Source organism: Orcinus orca, chromosome X (genome assembly GCF_937001465.1).
Source record: "Orcinus orca chromosome X, mOrcOrc1.1, whole genome shotgun sequence".
In the NCBI taxonomy this organism is placed as follows: domain Eukaryota; kingdom Metazoa; phylum Chordata; class Mammalia; order Artiodactyla; family Delphinidae; genus Orcinus; species Orcinus orca.
Window position 1 is genome coordinate 8758872 of NC_064580.1, and position 22329 is coordinate 8781200.

Here is a 22329-nt window from a genome sequence, read left to right on the forward strand (position 1 = left end):
TTTTCCATTCCCCCCAGAGATGTCTCTCATGTAGTTTTCACACAAATCCTCTTAGGTAGGTTCTATAATTACCTTCATTTTACTGATGAGAAAACTGAGGCTCAGATAGACTTAGTATCTTGTCAATGGTCCCTAAACCCTCGGGGAAGCTGGGTTCAGGACCCACATAATTCTAATCTCCAGCTCTTAATAATACTACATTGCCTTCCATGCATATTTTCTCCTTGAATTTAATTCAGCCAATGTGGAGCATCAATAAAAGAATATAGGTACATGAACAAACTTTCAAAATATTACTTAAATAGTCGAAAAGTTCTGGCTATACTGCAATAGTATCTGGGTATGTAATGAGTATTTCTTCTATTGACCTAATAGTGATAGACTTACTCATCAGCTACCTCTTATCACTGGTCACAAATTTTGCTTTTTAATTGATCATATTTTAGAATAAAATAAAAAATCCATACGCTTTACTAAGGTAGAAGTGTCAAAGAATTTAATAGCTAGATCGGAGGTCCTCTCAGAGAGAGCAGGGCTTTGGTTTGTTGTTCAGGCAAAGGAGAGGCTGCTGAGAACATGGGGACAAGACAACAAAAGGGACAGTAAGGAGACTCTGAAAAAAAAAGGGAGAGTAGAATTCGGACTTGCTTACTAGAGAATGTGGGGTTGTGCCAGAAGGATGCAGGCTAAGAAGGGTCATCATACTGAGAGGGGCTGAGCTGCTATGTGGGGTGTGGGAGCCAGGGCAATGCTTCCTGTGATACACATTTGTTTGCAGGAATCAAAATACGTTTTTAAGTGTGTGGTGTGGTATGTGATATGTTCCTTGCCTTGTCTTTCAGATCATGAGTAAAAGTTTGGTTACTGTGATAACCTTGAGTTCATGGGTGCTTGGATGGCAGATGGGCTGCAGGATGGGGCCGAGGAGAAGGGACTTTATGCTCTTTCCGTGGACACCAGAATGGTGATAAAGGAATAATCACAGGGAATGAGAAAATACCTTCAATGCAAGTAGAAAATAGAGCAGTGGTGATCCTGAAATTATAATCCCTCAGAGAATTATTGGAAAGAGCTTTCGGATTTTACCAGAATGGGGATTTGAATCAATTTATCCTGTTCTGAGGGCTAGGGAACCCTACACTTTGATTACACTTCAGAAACTCAACCATCTAACATTTTTTTGGTAAAGAACAATGTTGTTTGTTAGAACCAGGGAACAGAGAATGACATAGCCACTTATTAACAGTAAATCTGAATATATCAGCATGTGCAGTCAACTAATTTGCTGACTTAAAGACAGCCTGATGAAATTTTTGCCTGTTAAACCTATTATTGCCTATAATGAAAGACTCTATATGCACTAATCACAACATACAGCCTTACATTTGATCCCAGCTTCTAAAAGTCATGATGCAGGGATTTTTAGTTATACTCAACACATTTTTCTTTCAGAAACCTGATTGGCTGTTCTAGATGCCATGAATGGTATATAATGAGCTCTTAGTTGGAAGAAATCTAAAGGATCAAGCAGCATCCCTGAGTTTCAGACAGAAACTTAATCTGATACGCGCATTCAAAGGTATGTGGATTTTATTCATAATTTGGTATCCTTTCTATTAGACTTATTCTTTTTCTGCATTTCGTGTTCAAAAGATGCCAATTAGACTCTGATTACTTAAATGAATTATATTACTTTCTAATGGAGCAAAATGTTTGTCTATATTTCTTTAAATTTTAGGTCCAGAATCCCAAAGCACTTTTCAGGGCCAAATTTCACAGCAAAATATTTATTTTAATTACTTATCAATTAAGGTAAAAATAATCTTTCACAGGCTGTGATCCATTTCTTGGAAAAACACCTCATTTAATTCCATCAGATAGAACCATCAACTGAATGATTTCCTTCATTAATTCAAACTTTAAAAAACAGATTTAGGAGGTAAAAATGTCAGTGGACTTCTCATAGCCAGCATTATTACACTTGATATTCACTTCCTGTGCAAAATTTAAGGCCTTTCTTCTGATACTTCTCAAACTTAGTCAATAATTTACACCACAAAGCAATGTATTTTAGGATGGCTTATTTTGCTTCATGTTCCAAGGGTCTTATTTGCAGAATAATTACAGTGCAGTGTCAAACAAAAGATGTCATTAACTAAATATGGAATCTTTCAAATAAAAGGCATTCAATAATCACAGAATATTAGCACCGTCCTCTCCCTTCCCTTCAACCACATCTTTTGCTCCACATCTGGAGCTCAGGGATATGTCACCTGAGGGTCTTGCCTGAAGTCCTACGGGTCAGAACACCTGAAACTAAATTCCACTCCTTCCTTATTCTATTTCCTCAGATGATTGGTCTTTGTTTTTAACAGTAGCAGTGCTCAGGTGGACGGTACCAAAAAACATTTCTGTGCCTCCTGGTTCTAAAAGTATCAGATACTGTGCACCTTGATGATCTCCTCAACTTTTAGAGCCAACTCTATTCTTTTAATCATTAATTATAAGCTACATTTAGCTTCTAAGACTCTACAGGCTATACAGGTATAGGAAAATGGCATGCAAAGTCGTGTAATGATAGATCATTTATGTTCCTACAACTTGTTCAGCTCTCAACCTAAATGAAAAGCATCTTTATTACCACTGTAATTCCAGAAACAATAAAGTGGGTTCAGAACTGGAAACCATATAGGAATGAAGTAACCTCACAAGGAATGGTCCTATCCTTTTTACTGGCAACAGACTAATATGGGTTTTATGAAGCATTAATTACGGCCATACTTGAGAAGAGATAAGAAAAGTGGGTGTTGACTTATATTTCAGGGCCATCAAGAAATGGGGACCTGGATTTTGTTTGCCTGCCTCCTGGGAGCAGCCTTCTCTATGCCCGTGAGTAAAACACCCCCTTCAGAAGTCAATGTCCAATTTCACAAGCTTGGAAGTAAAAGTCTGCCCCACAGTTGGTAAACGTTAGGGTTTAAAACAGTACAAGATCAGATATCCTCAAATGTCTCTGTGTTTAAGAAACACTATGAAGAACTTGTAAAAAAAAAACAAAACAAAAAAGGATTCCCAGATGCCAAAGATTCTGATTCAGTACGGCTGGGGTGGGAGCAGGAGATTCTGATGGGACACTCAGATTGTAAATAACATCACCCATCTCTAGATGGAGGAAACTTTTGGAAGGGACCCTTGAAAGGCCTCCAGAGACAGTACTTAATCGGCCTTAGGCGAATATTACAAAAATGCCAGTTTTCTCTAAAACCCAATTTCTCACAAGATCCAAATATTTTCGTGCTCTCCAAACTCCACTGCCGTTGTCCTTCAGAGCGTAAGATTTTGTGTTAGGAATTCCTTTCTTGACCCACCTCCCCGTTCTGAGAGGCCTCATCCTTTTGGGCGCACCTGTTAAGCACATGACTTCCGTGTGGTCGTCTGGAATCCAACCTATGCTCAATACATATGGCTATATTTTACATTCAAATGTACCAAGGACCAGGGAGTCTGACCAATTCTCTCTAAATACAGACACAGAAGAGGTTAGGTCACATGCAGGCAAGGCAGGCCTGATCCATCTGCTTTTCGGTGGCCTAAAGAGCAGTTGATACAACCAGAAGCCAGCAAAGCTTGAATATCTACTTCCTCTCTTCCTCTCTCACCCGTAAGACCAAGATTCTGTGCTCTGCCTTCCTGAAATCCTACATTGTGGCAATTCCTAGTCCCCTGAGGGCCCCTGCATTACAAATCCAGTCCCTTTTCCACTCCTCAGTTCAACACCCCTATTCTCTGAGGGCTTCTATCAAGAAGACAGAGGAAAGGCAGTTAACTAAAACTAAAATAATTCACATTCAGATGAGAGGAATAAATCCTCTTATGAAATAGGAGCATTTCAACAGAACAGAGCCTTAATCAGCTCGCTGCCTGAGGGGGGGATGATCTCTCTCCTCTCCCTCTCCCACACTCCAGGGCCAACCAGAATTCCACAATGCGGGTTAAAGGAAAGAATCAAATGGACATCAAGCTTCAGCTTAAGCAGAGAAATATTTAAAGACAATCAGGCAAAGCCTCCAAAGTTCTGAGGGAATAGTGATGTTTGAACCAGAACTTTGTAGCTAAACAAATGAGCATTCAAATCTGAAAGCGAACTAAAATTAATTTTGGATATGCTAGTGCTCCAAGTCTGTTGGGAATAGATCTTTTCTAAACAAATGGCTTATTGCAACAAAACTAATACAGTATAAGTCAAATCTAAGAGAAGAGGGTGAGATAAAAGAATCAATGGTCTATGACAATAGCAATTCAAATTATGTGTAATTCTAAATTAATTATATATATAAGGTAATAGTACCCAGAATATTTTAATTTTGAAAGGTAGAGGATAAAGAGAAAAGTAATGCTAATTAACTGAGTTTAAAAACTAGGCTAATTCAACAAAAGTCGGGCATCAATCACTTGGCCTCCACTTCTGAAAAGACAGAGAGTCCTGGTTTAGATAATTATTCAGGTTGTTCTTCATTTTGAGCTTTAAAATTTTTCTGCCATAGAAACATTGACAGAATGATAAAAAGATGACAGAATAATGAAAAGAATCGGCCAAAACTTCATAAATCAACTCTTTGATTTTCCATGGGACTTATAATGTTTCCACTTTACCACACCCATCTTGTTTTCACATTCATCGATAATTCACGCTTAGTCGTTTTGTTGTTGTTGATGTGCTATTTACTTTGCATGCCAATTATGAGTAATCTCGTTGGTACTTAAGCACTTATCCACCTCCTGATCTATAAGGGAAGGTTTGTGAGACAATTCTCTTCTTGCTGGTATTTTCTAATTGTGTAAGAGAAACATATCATTCTTCCCAACATGGAGTGAGTGTTGAGAAATGGAATATTGCCTGCCATACCAGTAAACAAAGGATGTCACAGTCCTCAGGGATTGCAGCCACCGACACGGTGAGCTGTGAGCCCTGAGGGAACTCAGGAAGGGAAGAATACCTGCCATCTAGCAGCCATCAGACGGCAGCCACTCCCCGCGGTGAGCCCTGAGGAAACTCAGGATATGAAAACACAGGATACTGGCCCCAGATAGCTGAGGTGCCCATCAAAGGAAGGATTTCAGTGAGCCCAGGCTCTTGCATCTTCCCATACATAGAAAAGCGCTAAATTCCTTAACTTGAGATGTCTGGTTTTCGTTAATTAACAATAATCTTTCGACGTTCAGACTACCTGCCCTTTGTTGCAAAACTTCTATATATCCTGGCTCCCCCCTTGCCTCCTTGGAGCAGTTTTCTCAGGGTTACTTGAGATGCTGTCTCCTGGGCTTGAAGTCCTAAAAATTTCTGCCGAGTACAACAGAACTCTCAACTTCTAGATTGTGAATATATTTTTAGTCGACAGTTGCATCAAGAAATGAAATGATAGAGTAGGATAGAGCAGGATTCATTGACAGCATGGATGGAGGGGTGTCTGAAGATCACTGGAGGATAAATGTGTGCTGGTTTCTGCCCCCAGGTCATTTAGCTGTTCTGGACCTTTTTAAAATAAGAGGGTTCCTCTCCTACACAGCGTACATGTTCAAACTAAAAGTAGACCTCAAATATATTCTGCACTATATAGATTTTTAAAAAGTAGCTTCAGTCTGTCTTAATGTGAAAATTGCATATTGACTTAATCTCTTCCTCTCTCTCTCTCTCTCTCTCTCTCTCTCCTTCTTTCTCTCCCTCTCCCTCATTCTTTTTCTTCTCCTTTCCCCCTCCCTATAAAAGCTACCACCTCATCCTGGGCACCCTGGTTATATCAACTTCAGCTATGAGGTAATTTTTCTCTTTACTAATTTTGACCATTGTTTGAGTTAACAACGCCCTGGGCTCTGTAAACCATAGCGTGTTGATCCTTCATTCAAGATGTTTCTCAGTCCCACTTTTTCAGTTCTCACTACCAGCTTCCTGGTTTAAGCCCTGATGGGTCACCTCAAGCCTGCATTGCCCCAGAACACTCCTACCTGGCCTCTCTGACTCAGTTTCTCCTCTTACATGGCTATAAAATTTATCCATCATGAACTACCACTCAGGGGGACTGCATAGTAGGGCAGAAATGAACTGTGGCTGAACACCTTTGTTCTACCCCAGCCTGTAAAACATGGGGAATCAGGTAAGACGTTATTTAAGATCCTTTCCAGCTGGAAAACTCCTGCTTCTAAGATGTTCATACTCTATGCATCTCCTTCATTTGTCTTTACTGAAATATGAGCGACCGAGCGGTCTGTGAGACATTCTGTAGAGCAATGGAAAGCATGAGATTTCTAGAAATCGGGTGTGAGGCTCTCCTCAACCCCATACTAAGCATGTGACCTTGGGCAAATCATTTTCTCTCTCTGGAACTTTAGCTTCCTCATCTGGAAAAGGGAAATAAGAATAATACCCACACTTCAAAATGTTATTTGGGGAGCAAAGTAATTCAGCAATATAAAAGGTGCTTTGTTAAGTATAACTTGAACAAAGTTAAGAATTGTTCGTTGTATTGATATCAAATGTTGTACACGAAGGAGTCCCCGGGCCTGACGTGAACTGAATACATAATGTTTAGAAAGGAAGGAAACTCTTCCTTCTTTCATACGTTCAAATGACAATCCATGAGTTTGTTTACTCATACAAAGTGAGGAAAAGTGTCAAAAAAATATTTGAGGCAAGATTTTCTGTTAAACCTTAAAAGGTTGACATATTTGACCTGAAAACCTGTGTTTCTAGGATGAGGGACAGTGTTTCTGCCTCCTTTATCTGTTTCATTGTGACATCAAATCAAAACAGTATATAATTAATGTTATATGACATTAATTTTCCATTTTGTTTTTCTCTTGCAAAGAACAGCAGGGGCCAGGGAATTAAACAGACTTACTACTTTTGTAACCTCTGTCGAGCTCATGTACCTCTTTAACTCTCCGTGACCTTGTCTGTGAAAGTGAGGGTGAAGATACTTGCCTCAGAGTATGTGGGAAAACATGAAAAATGTGTGTCATGGATGTAAGGTAGAGCCTCACACACAGGGAGCACCCGACAAACGTTTACCTTATTCTTTCCTCCATAGAGCATATTTTCAGGTTGTCCGCATTGACGGGACTGCATCAGTGAGTGTATGTTTCACGTCACTAAATCAAAACAAATGTATTCTAATGTCTCTTTCTCCTAAGGTGCTTACCCCTCTGAAGTGGTACCAGAACGTAATAAGACACCCGGTACGTAGATTATTTTTGTTGTTCTTTATTCCCTTAAAATATCAAGCATGCATTTCAATTCCCTTTTAAGTGAGGTAACATATCTATGCCACATATAGACACTAATGGGAAATCTAGTTTGTAAACTGTCATATCTATATACACAGTTAGAAATTCTTGCACAAGGAAACATGAATAAGTGTTAATATTGTCACAATGACCAAGAAAACACTGCTACTTCTCCAGCTGGAAGTGCTGACTGAAAAAAAATGCAGAACATGAGTGTTGTGAGTTAATTTTTATTTGGGACAAGGTGAGAACTATAGCCCAGGAGACACATTTCAAAGGGCTCTGAGAAACTGCTCCAAAGAAGTAGTGGGGAAGGTCAGTATATATGTGATTTTGGTGAAGGAGGAGTACATGCAATCGAGCACAGTTTTTGCAGAAGGTTGCTGCAAGTCATGAGGAGCAGACATGAAGGATTTTAGTGCTTTTCTAGATGTGAGGAGATTGAAGAACTGGGCTCATAAAATTGTCTCCTGAAAAGAGCTAACCATCTGAAAACCTGTTCTGCCAGTTTTTCCCAGAGCACAGAGTGGCTCATTCCTGATCTCCACCCTGAACTTCTTGCAGGGGGTGTTGAAGGTCAGAAGCTGCAGTGGCTCATAATTTAATCCTTGTAGAAGCAGATGGCAAGTGACAATTTGTAGGTGACAGATGTCAATGGAGCTGATGGTAAACCCGACTCTTTGTTTCTCACCAGTACCCGTCCTACGGTTACGAACCCATGGGTGGCTGGCTGCGTCACCAAATCATTCCCGTGGTATCCCAGCAGGCTGCCCTGCAGCCTCATCACCACTTCCCCATGGTGCCAGCCCAGCAGCCCGTGGGCCCCCAGCAAACCATGATGCCAGTTCCTGGCCAGCACTCCATTCCAAGCCAACCCCACCAGCCACACCTCCCTGTGCCCGCCCAGCAGCCCGTCCAGCCACAGCCTCACCCGCCCCTGCTGCCCCAGCCGCCTCTGCCTCCGATGTTCCCCATGCAGCCCCTGCCCCCCATGCTTCCTGACCTGCCTCTGGAGGCTTGGCCCGCAACAGACAAGACCAAGCGGGAGGAAGTGGTGAGTACACCGTGAAGTCGCTGCAACACCTACGAAAACGGTAAAGCGAGACTAGCCCCCAGAGTTCTCAATTCCCACACAATCCAAGGCCTGGAGTTTCAGTAGCAACAGTCTGATGATTCTGTGAGTCCAAGCCTGTACTGTAAGTTTCTATTATAAATGCGTTTATCTACATGGCTTAGTAATTAAGACCGTAGCTTTCACGGTGGGTTTAAATTCCATAATTACTTTGAATTCCTACCAGAATATATATTATTGAAACCTGTTAATTTTAAGGACAACACTATAAGGGAATATTAGTTCTCCTTATCTTTCAAAGGTTTGACCATCAAGAATAGGCTAGAATTGCACTGAAGATTTTTAAAAAGGGTAATTTTTGCCAGTGAGGGGATACAAATATTTGAACGGGTAGGTGGGAAATCTCTTTAAGAACCTAAAAGAAAATTACTTGTCTGAAGTGGTTTTTAATCCAACCTGGAGGAGGCTAAACTAGACACATTGCTAGATTCCTTTTTCAGTGCTGGGATTCTACAGATTAAGCTTTTAGCAAGAAGTCTTCACAATTAAGCACAAAATACCCTTTCATTACAGAAAGCTCTTGCAAATGAGTGGGAAATAGTCAATAAAATAAGTGACCCTTATCCGTATATATAAATCCTTACTTGTGTGTATATGAGATTATATAATTCTACTGCATGTATGAATTCAAATGTAATTCCAAGTTATAAATGCTATCGATGATCTTCTACTGAGAAAGTGAGGAGTGAGGGAGAAATGACCTGGATGGGAAGCCAGGATATCTGGGCTCCTGTTCCGGCTTTGCACCCAAACAGGAGATGGTATTGCACAAGTCACTTCAAATTTATGGGTGTTTTCCCTTCTTTAAAATGAGAGAAAGCAACTAAATCAGATAATTTTCAAGCCTCTAAGAACAGATACCATAGTTTTCCAATAAAATTATATGTTATATATGGCTTCAAAATTATGGGCATATTTGTGGAGAATACAGAGCATATTTGAAAATTGACTGTATCCCAAATAAGCTGGTGCCAATAGTGGATTATTCTACTCTAAGGCACATGTTCCCTGTTTGTACAGAAAATGCATTTATTTATCTCTTTATTAATAGTTAAGGCCATGAACTTTATAAACATTGCCAGAGCTATTTATGGAAAGGTGACTTCGGGTAGGTAGTTTGAACTCTTTAAAATTCCCATGTAAAATTAGAGTATAATAATAAATGCTGGAGAGGGTGTGGAGAAAAGGGAACCCTCTTGCACTGTTGGTGGGAATGTAAATTGACACAGCCACTATGGAGAACAGCATGGAGGTTCCTTAAAAAACTAAAAATAGAACTACCATACGACCCAGCCATCCCACTACTGGGCATATACCCTGAGAAAACCAAAATTCAAAAAGAGACATGTACCACAATGTTCATTGCAGCTCTATTTACAATAGCCAGGACATGGAAGCAACCTAAGTGTCCATCGACAGATGAATGGATAAAGAAGATGTGGCACATATACACAATGGAATATTACTCAGCCATAAAAAGAAATGAAATTGAGGTATTTGTAGTGAGGTGGATGGACCTAGAGTCTGTCATACAGAGTGAAGTAAGTCAGAAAGAGAAAAACAAATATCGTATGCTAACACATATATATGGAATCTAAAAAAAAAATAAAGGTTCTGAAGAACCAGGGGCAGGACAGGAATAAAGACGCAGACGTAGAGAATGGACTTGAGGACACGGGGAGGGGGAAGGGTAAGCTGGGACGAAGTGAGAGAGAGGCATGGACATATATACACTACCAAACGTAAAACAGAGAGCTAGTGGGAAGCAGCCGCATAGCACAAGGGAGATCAGCTCGGTGCTCTGTGTCCACCTAGAGGGGTGGGATAGGGAGGGTGGGAGGGAGGGAGACGCAAGAGGGAGGAGACATGGGGATATATGTATATGTATAACTGATTCACTTTGTTATAAAGCAGAAGCTAACACACCATTGTAAAGCAATTATACGCCAATAAAGATGTTAAAAAGAATAATAAAATAAAATTGGAATATAAATAGTGATAGCTTCTTAGAGTTGTCTTATGGAAAATAAAATAAAGTGATGAGTTCAGCGCCAGGCATGCAGAAAGTACTCAACAAAAAGCAGCAACTGTTATTTTATTATTGAATAATAGTTTTAAGCGTTCTGAAGGCAGGGGCCTCCATCCTGGACACCTCGTATCTAAAGACAGTGACATAACAAAGAAAGTTTGAAAATTATAGAGTTCAACTTCAATGGCTGTAATATTGTTTTGGCAAAACTGAAGCCGTATGTGTGACTGTACCTGATACTCACTAGGAATATTTGTCAATTGTTTTACTTGCTCTTTTTGCTTTTTTTTTCCCCAGGATTGAAAGATCAGAAAATGAGAACAGGTATTCCAGTTGCTTTCAGAATGACACAAGAACACAAGGAACGATTTGTTCCTACCATCACTTAGCAAGTTCTGTAACTGAAAAGTACCTTTAGCAAACAATAAAATGTTTGAAAGACCATTCATGTCTTTGTGTTGAATTAAACTTAAAATTTCATGTCACTTGAAAGAAGATGTAATAAATGGCTCTTCTTGAATAAGACAGGAGCTGCTCATTTACACCTACAAGTTGACAATTCTGCATGCAAATGAGGACTATATTTCTTTGTGGAGAAAATTAAAATTACACCATCTCAAATCTTTTAAAAAACAGAAGTTTATACTGTAGTTGTAATAGTTGATAACGTGAAAAATTATGAACACGTATAGTCACTGAACCTGAACCAAAAGAAGGGAAGTTTACACGAAGAATTCTTTACATTAAAAAAGATAAGATTTTGAGAAACATTTCTATTACAAAACAAATTAAAACTTGGAACGCTGGCTTTACACTACACCACATTAGTAACCAAACTCTGGTCTTGTGATCTATCTCATTCTACTGAAAGTGATTTTTTGATGAAATTATGTGGTACGTATAATGATGTACTGAATTGTAAATTATTGAGGTAGTTTTCCTAAGAAAACTTCTATGAAATGGAGCTTTAAATAGAGAATCACAGGGATTTTAATACAAGTCATTTCTTTCACTTCATCATCTTTAAGATGATAAATTCTACTGTACAGTCTTCAAAATGTTAACAGATGCATAAAATGGACTCAATACAAGTTTTCTTTCCCACTTATGTTTATATTTGAATCCTTTTTTCCTCCTACACCCAAACAGAATTGTAAACAGTCTTTTTAGGGTTTATATTACACAGTACCCACAGTAACTTTATTCTAATACCTTTATGATTAAGGCCCCTTAATCATTTTCTGGAATGAATAAACATAACTTTACTGGGAGGGTGTTGATATTCAAACAAATAACTTGATTTTAAAGAATTTAGAGTCAATAAAAAGGCAGGAAAGCTTTTAATCAATTGGCATAGGCCAATTCTAATCAATTTAGTAAATATTTATTCATCACCTTTTAGGGCAAAGCACTATTCCATGTCCTGATAAAAATGGTAAGTCCCCATCCTTAAGGAATCTAGAATCTACCAAAGAGATAAAATAAGCTCACAGATAATGATAAGAGAAGGCCTAATACTATTAACACTGTGACAGAAGTATAGTCAAAATGCCCTGGCAAATGTGGCAGACATCGTTAGCTAGGTGTGCAACACCTTTCCTCACCACTCCTTCCTTGTCGGCTGTGCTGGAATTAATCCGAGCATCGGGCCTTCCACAAACTCAGGAGAGAGGAGCTCCCTCCCCTGTCCCAAGGAACGCATGTTCGCTCCTCCAGTTACCATATCCATACCAAATGCGGCATCTATTTCCCTTGCTAGTGACTGATTTAGGGATTGGTTGTGGTGGAACTTAAACAATGAATGAGGCCAAAAGGGAAGTCTAGTAGGAGAGGAGGAGCTTCTGGGGAAAAGAATTACCCTCTATCTTAAGATGTATACATACATGCTAGGAAAAAGTGCTGTCCCGTCTTTGGATCTATTTGTTTGAGGATGTGATGCCTAGAGTTGTGTCTGCCATCTTGTGACCAGGAGGGGCAAGTGGCAAGGCAGAAAGCCCCTAGGTCGTTGGTGGCAGCATCGTGTCCCTGAATTAACCAACCTTGGAACCATCTATCTCTAGATGAATGATACACACTCTATTTCTATGCTAGTGTCTTTCAGTTGTGGGTCACAATTGATTAGTGGGTCATGACATCAGTATCAGGACCCCTATCATTTATGATGTGCCAGCAAACTTTCTCTTCCAACAATGTAAAGCTTCTATGGCCAGGACTAAGGAGAATTATTTTGTCAATGACTTTCCTGAAAAAAACAATCCGATAGGAAGATAGATAGAAATACATATCCTGGTGTATTCTCCAAAATATATGCCTCCACCATACTCTGCCTTCCACAGCTCACGAAAATATTGCCATTATGTTTACTCCTACTGAGAAACATTTTAAGGGTGTAAGGAATGATGTTACTCGAAGACTGTGTGTGATATTGGAAAAAACACAGACTTCGGAGTCAGACTGGGGCTGCTTTCCATTTTTCTGATCTAAGAGGATTCTCTATTTAGGAAAGCCATGGACAAAATAATTCTCCTTTTATAATCATTCAAATTATATATATGCATATATATATATATATATATTCAAATCATTTTTTGAATTACAGGGAAAATGTCAGGTTTTGGACTCTGAAGACTACTCACTGTGGTATGAGATGTACTGCATAAGTTAATTTTATAAGAAACTGAAACTTGTGTATTAAATGCCCAAACATGTGTTTTAACATAATCATCTTCATCACAGTCTTCTATGATGGACCGGCATATTAATCACAACAGAGCATCTGTTTGATGGCCCAGAATGAGACTTATGGACACCCATCAGTGAACTGTGTTGTCTTGGAAATTCAGAGGTAATAATGCTGTTATGCCTGTTTTAAATTGCCCTGTATTGCTTTGTCGTTCTAACCATTCCTTTCTGCTCCTGGCTATCCCTTCTTCTTTGTGTTAATGTATATTTACACCTTCCGATATGTAGCTTACTATGTATATATATTCTTCCTAACAAAATAAAGTGTGTTGACCTTTGGATTGTTATTCTGGAAGTTCCAACAGTCACTCTGAGACTATTTTATTTCCTGATTGCCTAACTGTGGCAGATGGCTGCAATGGACAAAATACATGTAGGTGTATGTGGCTATCACTACATAGTGTAACAAAGCTGATAAAAACTGAATAAGACGAGCATTTCTAATTAATTAAAACTCAGGCTTAGTCAGCCACCCAATGTTGTACGTTTCTGAATCATATATGGAAGAAAAATCACTAGATACTAATGACCAAGACTCAAAGTATCGGTTGAAGTAAATAGCAATACTGATCATAAATGCACTAATAAACCCAAACTTATACATAAAGACTTCTGAAATCCGTAAAAAAGCAAAAGTATATTATTTAACAAGCTGTGCTATGTCTTTGAGATGAAGCGAAAAGATACAGATGAAGTTGAGTAGACCACCTCAAGAAAACTCCCATCTCACCATAACCACTCCCATGTCACTAGTACATTTGAAATCTGCTCTGCTATCATTCACTGCTTGCTAGTGAGACTTCAATATGCATAATTTTTTCCAGGGTGCAAATACACGTATAGGAACTACCCCTAGAGAGTCATCAAAATGCACGGAAAGATATGTTCAAAGATGTTGATTACAGCATTATGTATAACAGGGAGAAACTGGACCTCACATAAATTTTCCTATATGTATCTGAAGGAATTGTGTGATAAAAAGGATGCTCTAGAAGAAAATTTATTAGTGGAGAAAATGTGATAAAGTAAAATTTAAGACCAAGACTATACTATATGTGAATATTACACATCACCATAACATGTAAATAATTTAAACACACATACATAGATGTGCATAGAAAAAAAACTAGGAGGAAGATACATCTGTTTGTATGAAGGTCCAATTTTTCTACAAAAAACATAAATTACTTCTGTAATCAGGAAAAATTTAATTTTTTTAAAGTTTATTTTCCCTTTCTCCCGCTTTAATCCAGACACACCCCCTTCCTTCAGTTCCCTTTGATGTGAGTTTTGGATCTTGGTGGGCCCCCTGCAGGTAAATTCCAAGCACAAATCAGTTCATATGTACTTGATTTTTTGGAGGAATATTCGGACCAAAGAAAGGTGAAGGGAAAGGGGCAACTGGCTTTAGCAGGAACAAAAACGAACAATACAATCAAACAGCAAAGAAGATATGAGCCTTATAAAGTTAAGGGACAAGAATTAGAAACAACAAAAATAAAATAAAATAGAAATGACCATCGAGGCAGCTCCTGCTGAAATTCTATCAAAGATTAACTGCATTCAACGAGCAGGCAGGTCAAAGAGAAAACTCAATGTCTAAGCCCTAAACCCTTAAAGAGAGGTGGCTTGTGGTGACTTTCCAAATTAAATGGGTTCTCTTTTGATTCAAATAATACCTGAACTATTGCTGACTTAAAATTAGTTAATTATCTAATTTTACTTTTGGGCTTCAGCTAGCTATAATGTACATTTTTCTCTCCTATGCTTAATTACATTCGGTCTCAATCATCTGAAGAGCTCAACCTCAATCAGTAACAACTCCAATTAACCAGAAAATGCACACAGTTCACTTATTAGAAAAGGCAAAGGAAAATGCAATCTAACAAGCTAATTTCCAGGCTGCATTTTCATAACCACCTATCTTTTTTTTTTTTAGGTGAAGTTTGGTTTTATTAAATTGAAAACAATTTGAAAGAAAACTCAAGGTTGGAATCTTACTTATTTAAATTAATGAGTAATGCTTATTACTCATTGCCAGATATGTGGCTCTCGGATGATGAGCTGTTTGGAAGGCAAGAGGCTTTTAACAAGCAAAGCAGCAAAATTAGAAAAAAAGTGTAAAGTGTTACTATAATATAAAAAATGTACAATTAGCATGCATTGAGGATGGGAATCAAAGGATTACCTGGAGGTAATCTTCACTTAGAGACAGGAATAGTTGTCACATTTTCCAAATCAAAATTTAGATATGTAGGGCGATAATATAACGGAATATTTAAAATCAGAGACATACACCGACTGGCAATTATGCTCTACGCTTGCACCGTTCAGTATGCATCCTCACGCGGCTATTCAAATTTTTTAAAATTCAAATGAAATAAAATCTAAAATTCAGTTCCTCAGTCACACTAGATACATTTTAAGTGCTAAAAGGCCACATGGGGCTAGTGGCTACCATACAGAACAGATACAGAACATTTCTGTCACCACCGAGAGTTTTACTAGACAGCGCTGCTCTATACACTGCTTCCTGAAGTAGAAAAGCAACTCTTACGAATTCCAAGATTTTAAACAAAAGATGAAACAGAACAGATTTGCTGGTTAAAACTGAACATGTCCAGCCATTTTCCAAGCATTCCAGGAATCACGATCTTGTACGGGAATTTTCGAAGAGCTGTAGACGCGCCCTTCGCTTCGTCAGGTCGAATCACGCACTCCAAAATGGTTTCCCCTCTAGTTTTCTTTTAAAATAGACAAATCCAGAGTTCCACTAAATTAATTTTTCTTGTAAGAGACACTAATTTAGTTCCAAAGAAATGGTCATTTATTTTCAGACCTCTACCCGCCACGTCCGCACTGGCGGTACGAGGTGGGGGCTGCCCTTGACCTAGGGCTTCACTGGAAACAGGCCAAAGTGTAAGCTGATGGAAAGATAAAAGAAAAAACTAACAAACTTTTGTCCATCCCTGAGGGTGGCTGACTGCCTGTAAGCGTTGGAAAATATTTACATTCTTTTCTATTTTGTGGTTCAAACCAACAGCGCAACATAGGACAAATGGGTGCGTACACATACACACACACACACACACGCATACATGCCAACTGAGTTTACCTGCAGTAAAAGGACACATGTGGAGACATATACCATTTGAACAACTTGAAATTTTAAACAAAACTTCTCTCCACTCTAATCATGTAGAGACTGAGAGACTGTATGGCTATTGTATTGGTTATCATCACCAAGGTACATGATACTTCTATCAAGAGCAAAAGGTCAAGTTGCTCACTTTATTTACAAGCAATGTCCAATTGACCACTTCCTCTCCCAACTCAACACAAAATGAAAACACTGACTTTTCCCCTAAATCTGAAGTGTGCCCCTTAGTAGTAACCGCTTGCCAGAAATACTAATACCGAGTTTAAGGCCAAGACTTTAAAAGAATACAAAATAGCAAGGAACTGTACTAACTTTTTTAAAAAGAGATCTGACTGTGAATGGCTTAACATGGAAATCACAAGAGAAAAATGATTTCAAACGATTTTCCCACATTACCAGAACAGAGTGGTCTCTAGGTGGGTTCCATATTGCTTTAATAAAATAGCCATCAGTCTACGTTTGTTGTGAAATTCTTGTTAATCAGAATTTTTACTTACTGTTTTGTGATTTGGCTTCTAATTCCTTTTGCCCCCATTTGGTCTAGAGCCTTATCAGCAGGGGTCACTGGCTGAAATTTACTTATGCAAAACCACTTCCCTGCTGGGAAGAATTCATCCTGGCTTCATCTGAAACACCTGACTCTTCTGAGAAGATAAACAATACTTGAGGAATAAGATAGGGCTGGGAGTGGTGAGGAGAGAAGAGGTTGAGGTGGGAGGAAAGAAATGGTCATTTAGGTCCCAAAATATTTGCCTCGATAAATCACACCTGAATCATCTATCAGAAAAAAAATCCAGTTCGGTGAAGCCCCCTCACAAATGCCATGCCCTACGGTCAACAGAAAATAGCCCAGGGTCCAGCATTTCTTCTCTTTTTATTAATCAAAAATATTCACAACAATGTTAAATAACCTCCTCAGAACAGCCAAATCTTGTTTTCCTCTCCAAAGAATTTTCCACGCTTCGAATTTGTCTGTGGAATGCGGGGGCTCTGGGGTCAGTGAAGTGTCCACACAAGGGCAAGGATGGCTTCCCAGTGGGGTGTCTGGGTTCAAGCTGTCCGGGTTCACAATCATGACCTTTGCCTACCTGCTGTGGAAACCTGGACAAGTCTCTTAGCCTCTCTGTGCCTCAATGTCTTCATCTGTAAGTCGTACTAACATCCATCTCCGGGTCCTTTCATTGTCAGTGAGCTCCAAGTTCCATAAATGTTGGCTACCACTCTTATATTCAGAAAGGGAGCCTTCTCCTGGCTCTGTAGGCCCACAAAGGGAACACTACACGGTTGGAAGCAGGGATGATACAGGATTTGGAAATAACATGGAAGTTTTCTAGGCCGAAGGCTCCAAAGTCGAACACATCTGTCAGGTCTCAGTGTGCCTTCTCTGACATATAGCTACCTGAACACCTCCCTTACTGACTGCTGCACTGCATGATCCCTGCGTTCTCCTATCTGACATCCCCCGAGGCTGTCCTTCGCCACCCCCAAGGTCACTCTAAGGGTAGTAGGAGAGTAAATCCACCAGGAGGGTGGCATGGACTGCACAAGGCTCATTGGAGGCCAAAGCATTAGACCTCCTCTCTCTGAATGTCTTCCCTTCACCTGCTTGGTAAGGCCTGGCCCCCGTGTATACTGACTTCCAACTCTGAACCTTCCCTTGTCACTCTGGCGTTGGTCACAGTTCAGCTAATTCCACTTTAGGGATTTCTCTACCAAACTGTTTTTCACTAGAGCAGTGGTTCTCAACCAGGCGGCTGTGCCTTCTAGGGGACATCTGGAGATGCCTGGGGTCATAATGGGTGTGTGTGTGTGTGTGTGTGTGTGTGTGTGGATGGGGGTTGAAGTGGTACCATCGGTAGCTAGTACGGAGAGACCAGGGATGCTGTTGATACTCCTCCAATGCACAAGACAGACCCCACAACAAAGAATGGTCCAGCCTTGAATGTCAACACTGCTCAAGCTGAGAAACCCTACTCTGGAGACAATGCCAATGTTGAATCATACTGTGTGTTCAGAACTTAACATAAGAAAGAATGAGACTCTGAACAAATGTACGACTCTGTGTGCATTTCTACAACGTCATCGAGAAGGCAGAACCAAAAGCTCACATCTTAAAGTCAGTAAACTCGATACAGGGTCCCACACAAGGGGCTTTTGGCTTCTTGCACCCACTGCATCAGAAAAGTCTAGAGAGCTTGGGGAGCGACCAGGCTACTAAAGGGAACTTGCAAGATGAAGAGACGGTCACTTCAAGGTTAAATCGGCCGATGTCTCTAAATCAAAGCCCTTCTGCAGAAATTAGAATAGCTGCTTCTTCTGAAGTCACATAAAAGTGGGTGCATTACCTGAGTAATAAAGAGGAGAAAAATAACCAGACCATGAGTCATTAGAGTAACTACTGGATTAGAACGCATTGAGTTTGCCTGGGAAGAGTCCTGTTTTGGGATTTACTTGACTTTGGCAGACTAATGAGAAATAAGTAGTTGTGTCCATAGGGTGGGCAGGGATTTAAGATGCCTTGATTCTCGTGACTTTCAGAACCATCACTCTCCAAATATTTGATGAATATAATCAAGTTTTTGTTACAAAATTATTACCAAAAACCCTCTGACAACCATGGAGAATAGAAAGCAGTGTGCCTTAGGTAGAGGAGACCTACTGTGATTGAGGGCAGACCTCGGGCAATCTACAATATTGGATGCACCCAAGACACAGAACATCCTGTCTGTTCAAATACCAAAATCGAGACACTCCTCCAAGTGAGATTAACCCCCTTCCCCTGCCCCTGTACGCGTGAGCTTCAGCTCAATGCCTCATCTAGGGACTTTTTCTCGTTGGCCCGCACGGGCTGGAGCGCTCAAGCCTCGAGGTTTCCCAGAATACGTTGGGCAAGCTGCTACTTCAAGCAACTACTTGTTTCTACTTTGGTCTCCCCACTAGCTGATAAAGTCCTTGAGGAAGATTTAGAAAAATACCTGGAGACTGGTCGGTGTGGTTAGTATTTGCTCAAGGAACCACCATTAGCATTAAAAAGCCACCACACTGTCATGCAAAAGTAAAGCTAATATAACATTGAACATTTACTGAGCTGTCGTTATATTCTAGGCACTGTTCTAAGCACATGACATGTATTAGCTCATTTAATTTTCACAACCTTATAGAGGAAAAGTTGTTTCTGTCCCCAGTTTACAGAATGAGGACTTGTCTAAACTTTAAACTTGAAAAAGCAATGAGGCATTACTTAAAACACGCACATCCTGTCCCATGTTTGATGAGTGCCATTTAAAAGGTAAACTAATTTGTCATCTGCCTCTAAGATCCTAATTAAAACAACCTGTATCTATTGCTAACAGCAAATATAAATTCAACTTGATCTGAGTCATAAAGCTCGTCTCCTGTTGTCACTTAATTTTTCCTGCCCATTTGACCTCCCAAGGATGTGATAAGGAGCTAATTGTAAAGAAAGCGAAAGAACTCCTAACCCAATAACTCCTCTGCAGTTTTGGTCAACCACCACAGATGGGGAGGAAAGCTCTGCAAATGTGGGCAAGTACCACCACACCAGGGCAGCGTTGCCGTGGCAACCAGGAGAACCCCATCCATTCCAGCTGTGGGTGCGAACCTGAGCATGACCAGCCCTCACTCCTTCCTTGGTTCCAAAAGATGGATTGAAAACAAACACAAGTCCAGTCCTTATAGGAACAGCAAGGTGCTGTCTTTCATTGATTCGTTCAGAGAAAGCTACAGTGGGAACTAATGACATCTTAGAAAATTCAGGCCTTGGCCCTACATTACCTTCCTTCCCAGGAAGAGCAGTGAACTCATATTCAACACATATGGAAAGACCAGTTCTAGTGACACTGTGAAGTTCACCGAGAATGGTCAGAATAGGAAGGCTGCTGATACACTGTTAGCATGACATTGAATCAGAACTGATTGGCTCACATACTTTCTCTACCCGGCATCTGATGTCCAGATTAAAATATATGAAAAGGTTCAAAGATCTCAAAAGCGTCCTGCATTGAAGTGTCCACAAATGCTAGCTATCGAGGTGGCAGTCCAAACTGGCTCCCTTCCACCGGGTCCTGACTAGAGAAGGAAACATTTGCGAATTTGCACAGCCGCATGTAGTAAGAAACCTGGGCTTGGAAGATTTACAAAATCCAATTTTCACCCTGTGATGAGGAACTTGGGCTCAACCTGGTTTCCACAAATAATTTGTTCTTAATCTGAAAATAGGCACAAGTGAGTAACTTCAAAATCTTTTTTTAAGAAAAGGCAGTGATGGATTTTTAAAAGTATTTACTGAACATTGCTTAAATGTGCAATTCCTATCAGCAAGATTTCTGAAGAGAGTTGGAAAACGAAAGGGGACTTACTGCCTTTGCGGCTTATTTTCCCACAGGTAGGAAAAAAACGTTCCTGACGAACAGCGATAGGTATCCAGGAACCTGCAATCACTGCAGCCTGAAGCAGATTTCTCTTATAGTTGCTAATAACTATAATAATCCGAATCGCTATATTAAGTCTTTGCCCTCTTTCAAAATGGAATCATTAAACAGATTGTAAATGATGGGGATTTAAGAGCAACAACTTTTCTCCAGAAGTAACTTGGTTTTTAACAAATTAAATAATTAATATATATTTAAACTGCTTTATATGGATAGTGGCAACGTGCGCACGACAGAGACAGGAAGAAATCTGCAAATGAATTGAAGCAGTGTGGTCACATAGTTTAAGGTAAGAGATTGCCGACCTGCAGGAAAGCCTGTGAGTTCACCTTCTGGGTGTTAAAAACATTCACCAAATAAGCTAATGTTTCATATGATACCCTCTGTTCCTTCAGGAAGGATTCCAAGAAACCTTTACTTGTAGCTATATAAAACCAGCAAGTCTCTAAGCTCTGTGAACACTTTGGTAATATTCTAAATTAATACTAAGAAAAGAGGAATTTTGAGGTCTTTCTATGAAATCGTAAAAAGCTGGAATCACAAAAAATAAGGTTTGTACGAGAGATTGCAAGCAGCAAAAGCAAGGCTTTCTGATTTTCCCCATCAATCATCTGTCTTTGCTGCATGGAAGAGTCAGACCACATTCTCTGGTTTCACACCGGTACCCATATTGCTTGTAGATGACATAGAAGCTTGATCCTCCATCATACTGAGGGGAGGGGCAAGACGTGCCCTTGTCCCAAATTTCTGTCATTACATGGTACCCAATGATCCAGACCCAAAGAGAAGCTCAAAAGCAATGATGATTAGTCTCAGTTCTGTCACGGACTAGCCAGGTGACCCTGCCACAATGGGATCCACTCCTACGCTCAGTTTCTTTATCTGTCTCAGAAAAATATTGCAGTAGAAGGCCACTAAGACCCCTGCGACAGTAACAATATAAGGCAATGTGCATTGCTAAAGTCAAATTGCATCAATTTTTAAATACCGAGAAAACAGCCGAAAGGAAAGGTACAGAAGAAATGGCAGGTCCTTACTGAGATTCACTTTAAGCTTTCAGTAAAAATATGAGTGTCTTGGCAATGATATGTAACATTCCAGTCAGCCTGCCTCGAAGGCTCTGAACCTTCTCCTAAAGCAACAGGCAGAGACATCTTAAGTGTCATCTGAACCATCTGAACTTTGAAGTTGAAAGCGACTCTGGTGCTGGAACAAGCTGAGTGAATCCCTCCAAAGCAATTGCTCTCTCATTCTTTCCTGCTTGTGTCTACCTTCCCCTGATGCAGCTCCAGGATTACTACCCCATGAGTCGTCCGTATCTTATTGGCTTGGGCCCTGCCTTGTTTCAAGCAAGAGGCACAAACACACACAGACTGAAATGTACACACAGTATCTTCTTACCTCTCCAGGGTCCTTACATCTCAGCAGTAGCAGCAGCTCCAGGCAGATCTGACTTCCCATCCTCCCCACACAGAGCCCCTGGCCAGTGTGGGAACAGAGAAGGAGCCTGGAGACAGGGATACTGCTCAGAGAG

At 40.0% G+C, this 22329-nt stretch overlaps 2 protein-coding genes across 3 annotated transcripts in view; one reads left to right on the forward strand and one right to left on the reverse strand.

Moving 5' to 3' along the window:
* The window catches only part of ARHGAP6 (Rho GTPase activating protein 6), a 267749-nt gene that overhangs the window by 133572 nt on the left and 111848 nt on the right, over positions 1–22329 (reverse strand). The window lies entirely within an intron of this gene.
* On the forward strand, positions 1518–10881 carry AMELX (amelogenin X-linked). Its single transcript, XM_033420192.2, has 6 exons — positions 1518–1579; positions 2824–2889; positions 5768–5815; positions 7189–7233; positions 7976–8335; positions 10740–10881. Exons 2-6 carry the CDS (start codon positions 2836–2838, stop codon positions 10743–10745), a joined length of 513 nt encoding a protein of 170 aa, XP_033276083.1. The 5' UTR covers positions 1518–1579; positions 2824–2835; the 3' UTR covers positions 10746–10881.

Coding starts and splice junctions, on each gene's coding strand:
- AMELX (XM_033420192.2), top strand. CDS start 2,836: ATGGGGACCTGGATTTTGTTTGCCTGCCTCCTGGGAGCAGCCTTCTCT. Junction 2,890..5,767: donor GAGCAGCCTTCTCTATGCCC/GTGAGTAAAACA, acceptor TCCCTATAAAAG/CTACCACCTCATCCTGGGCA. Junction 7,234..7,975: donor AGAACGTAATAAGACACCCG/GTACGTAGATTA, acceptor GTTTCTCACCAG/TACCCGTCCTACGGTTACGA.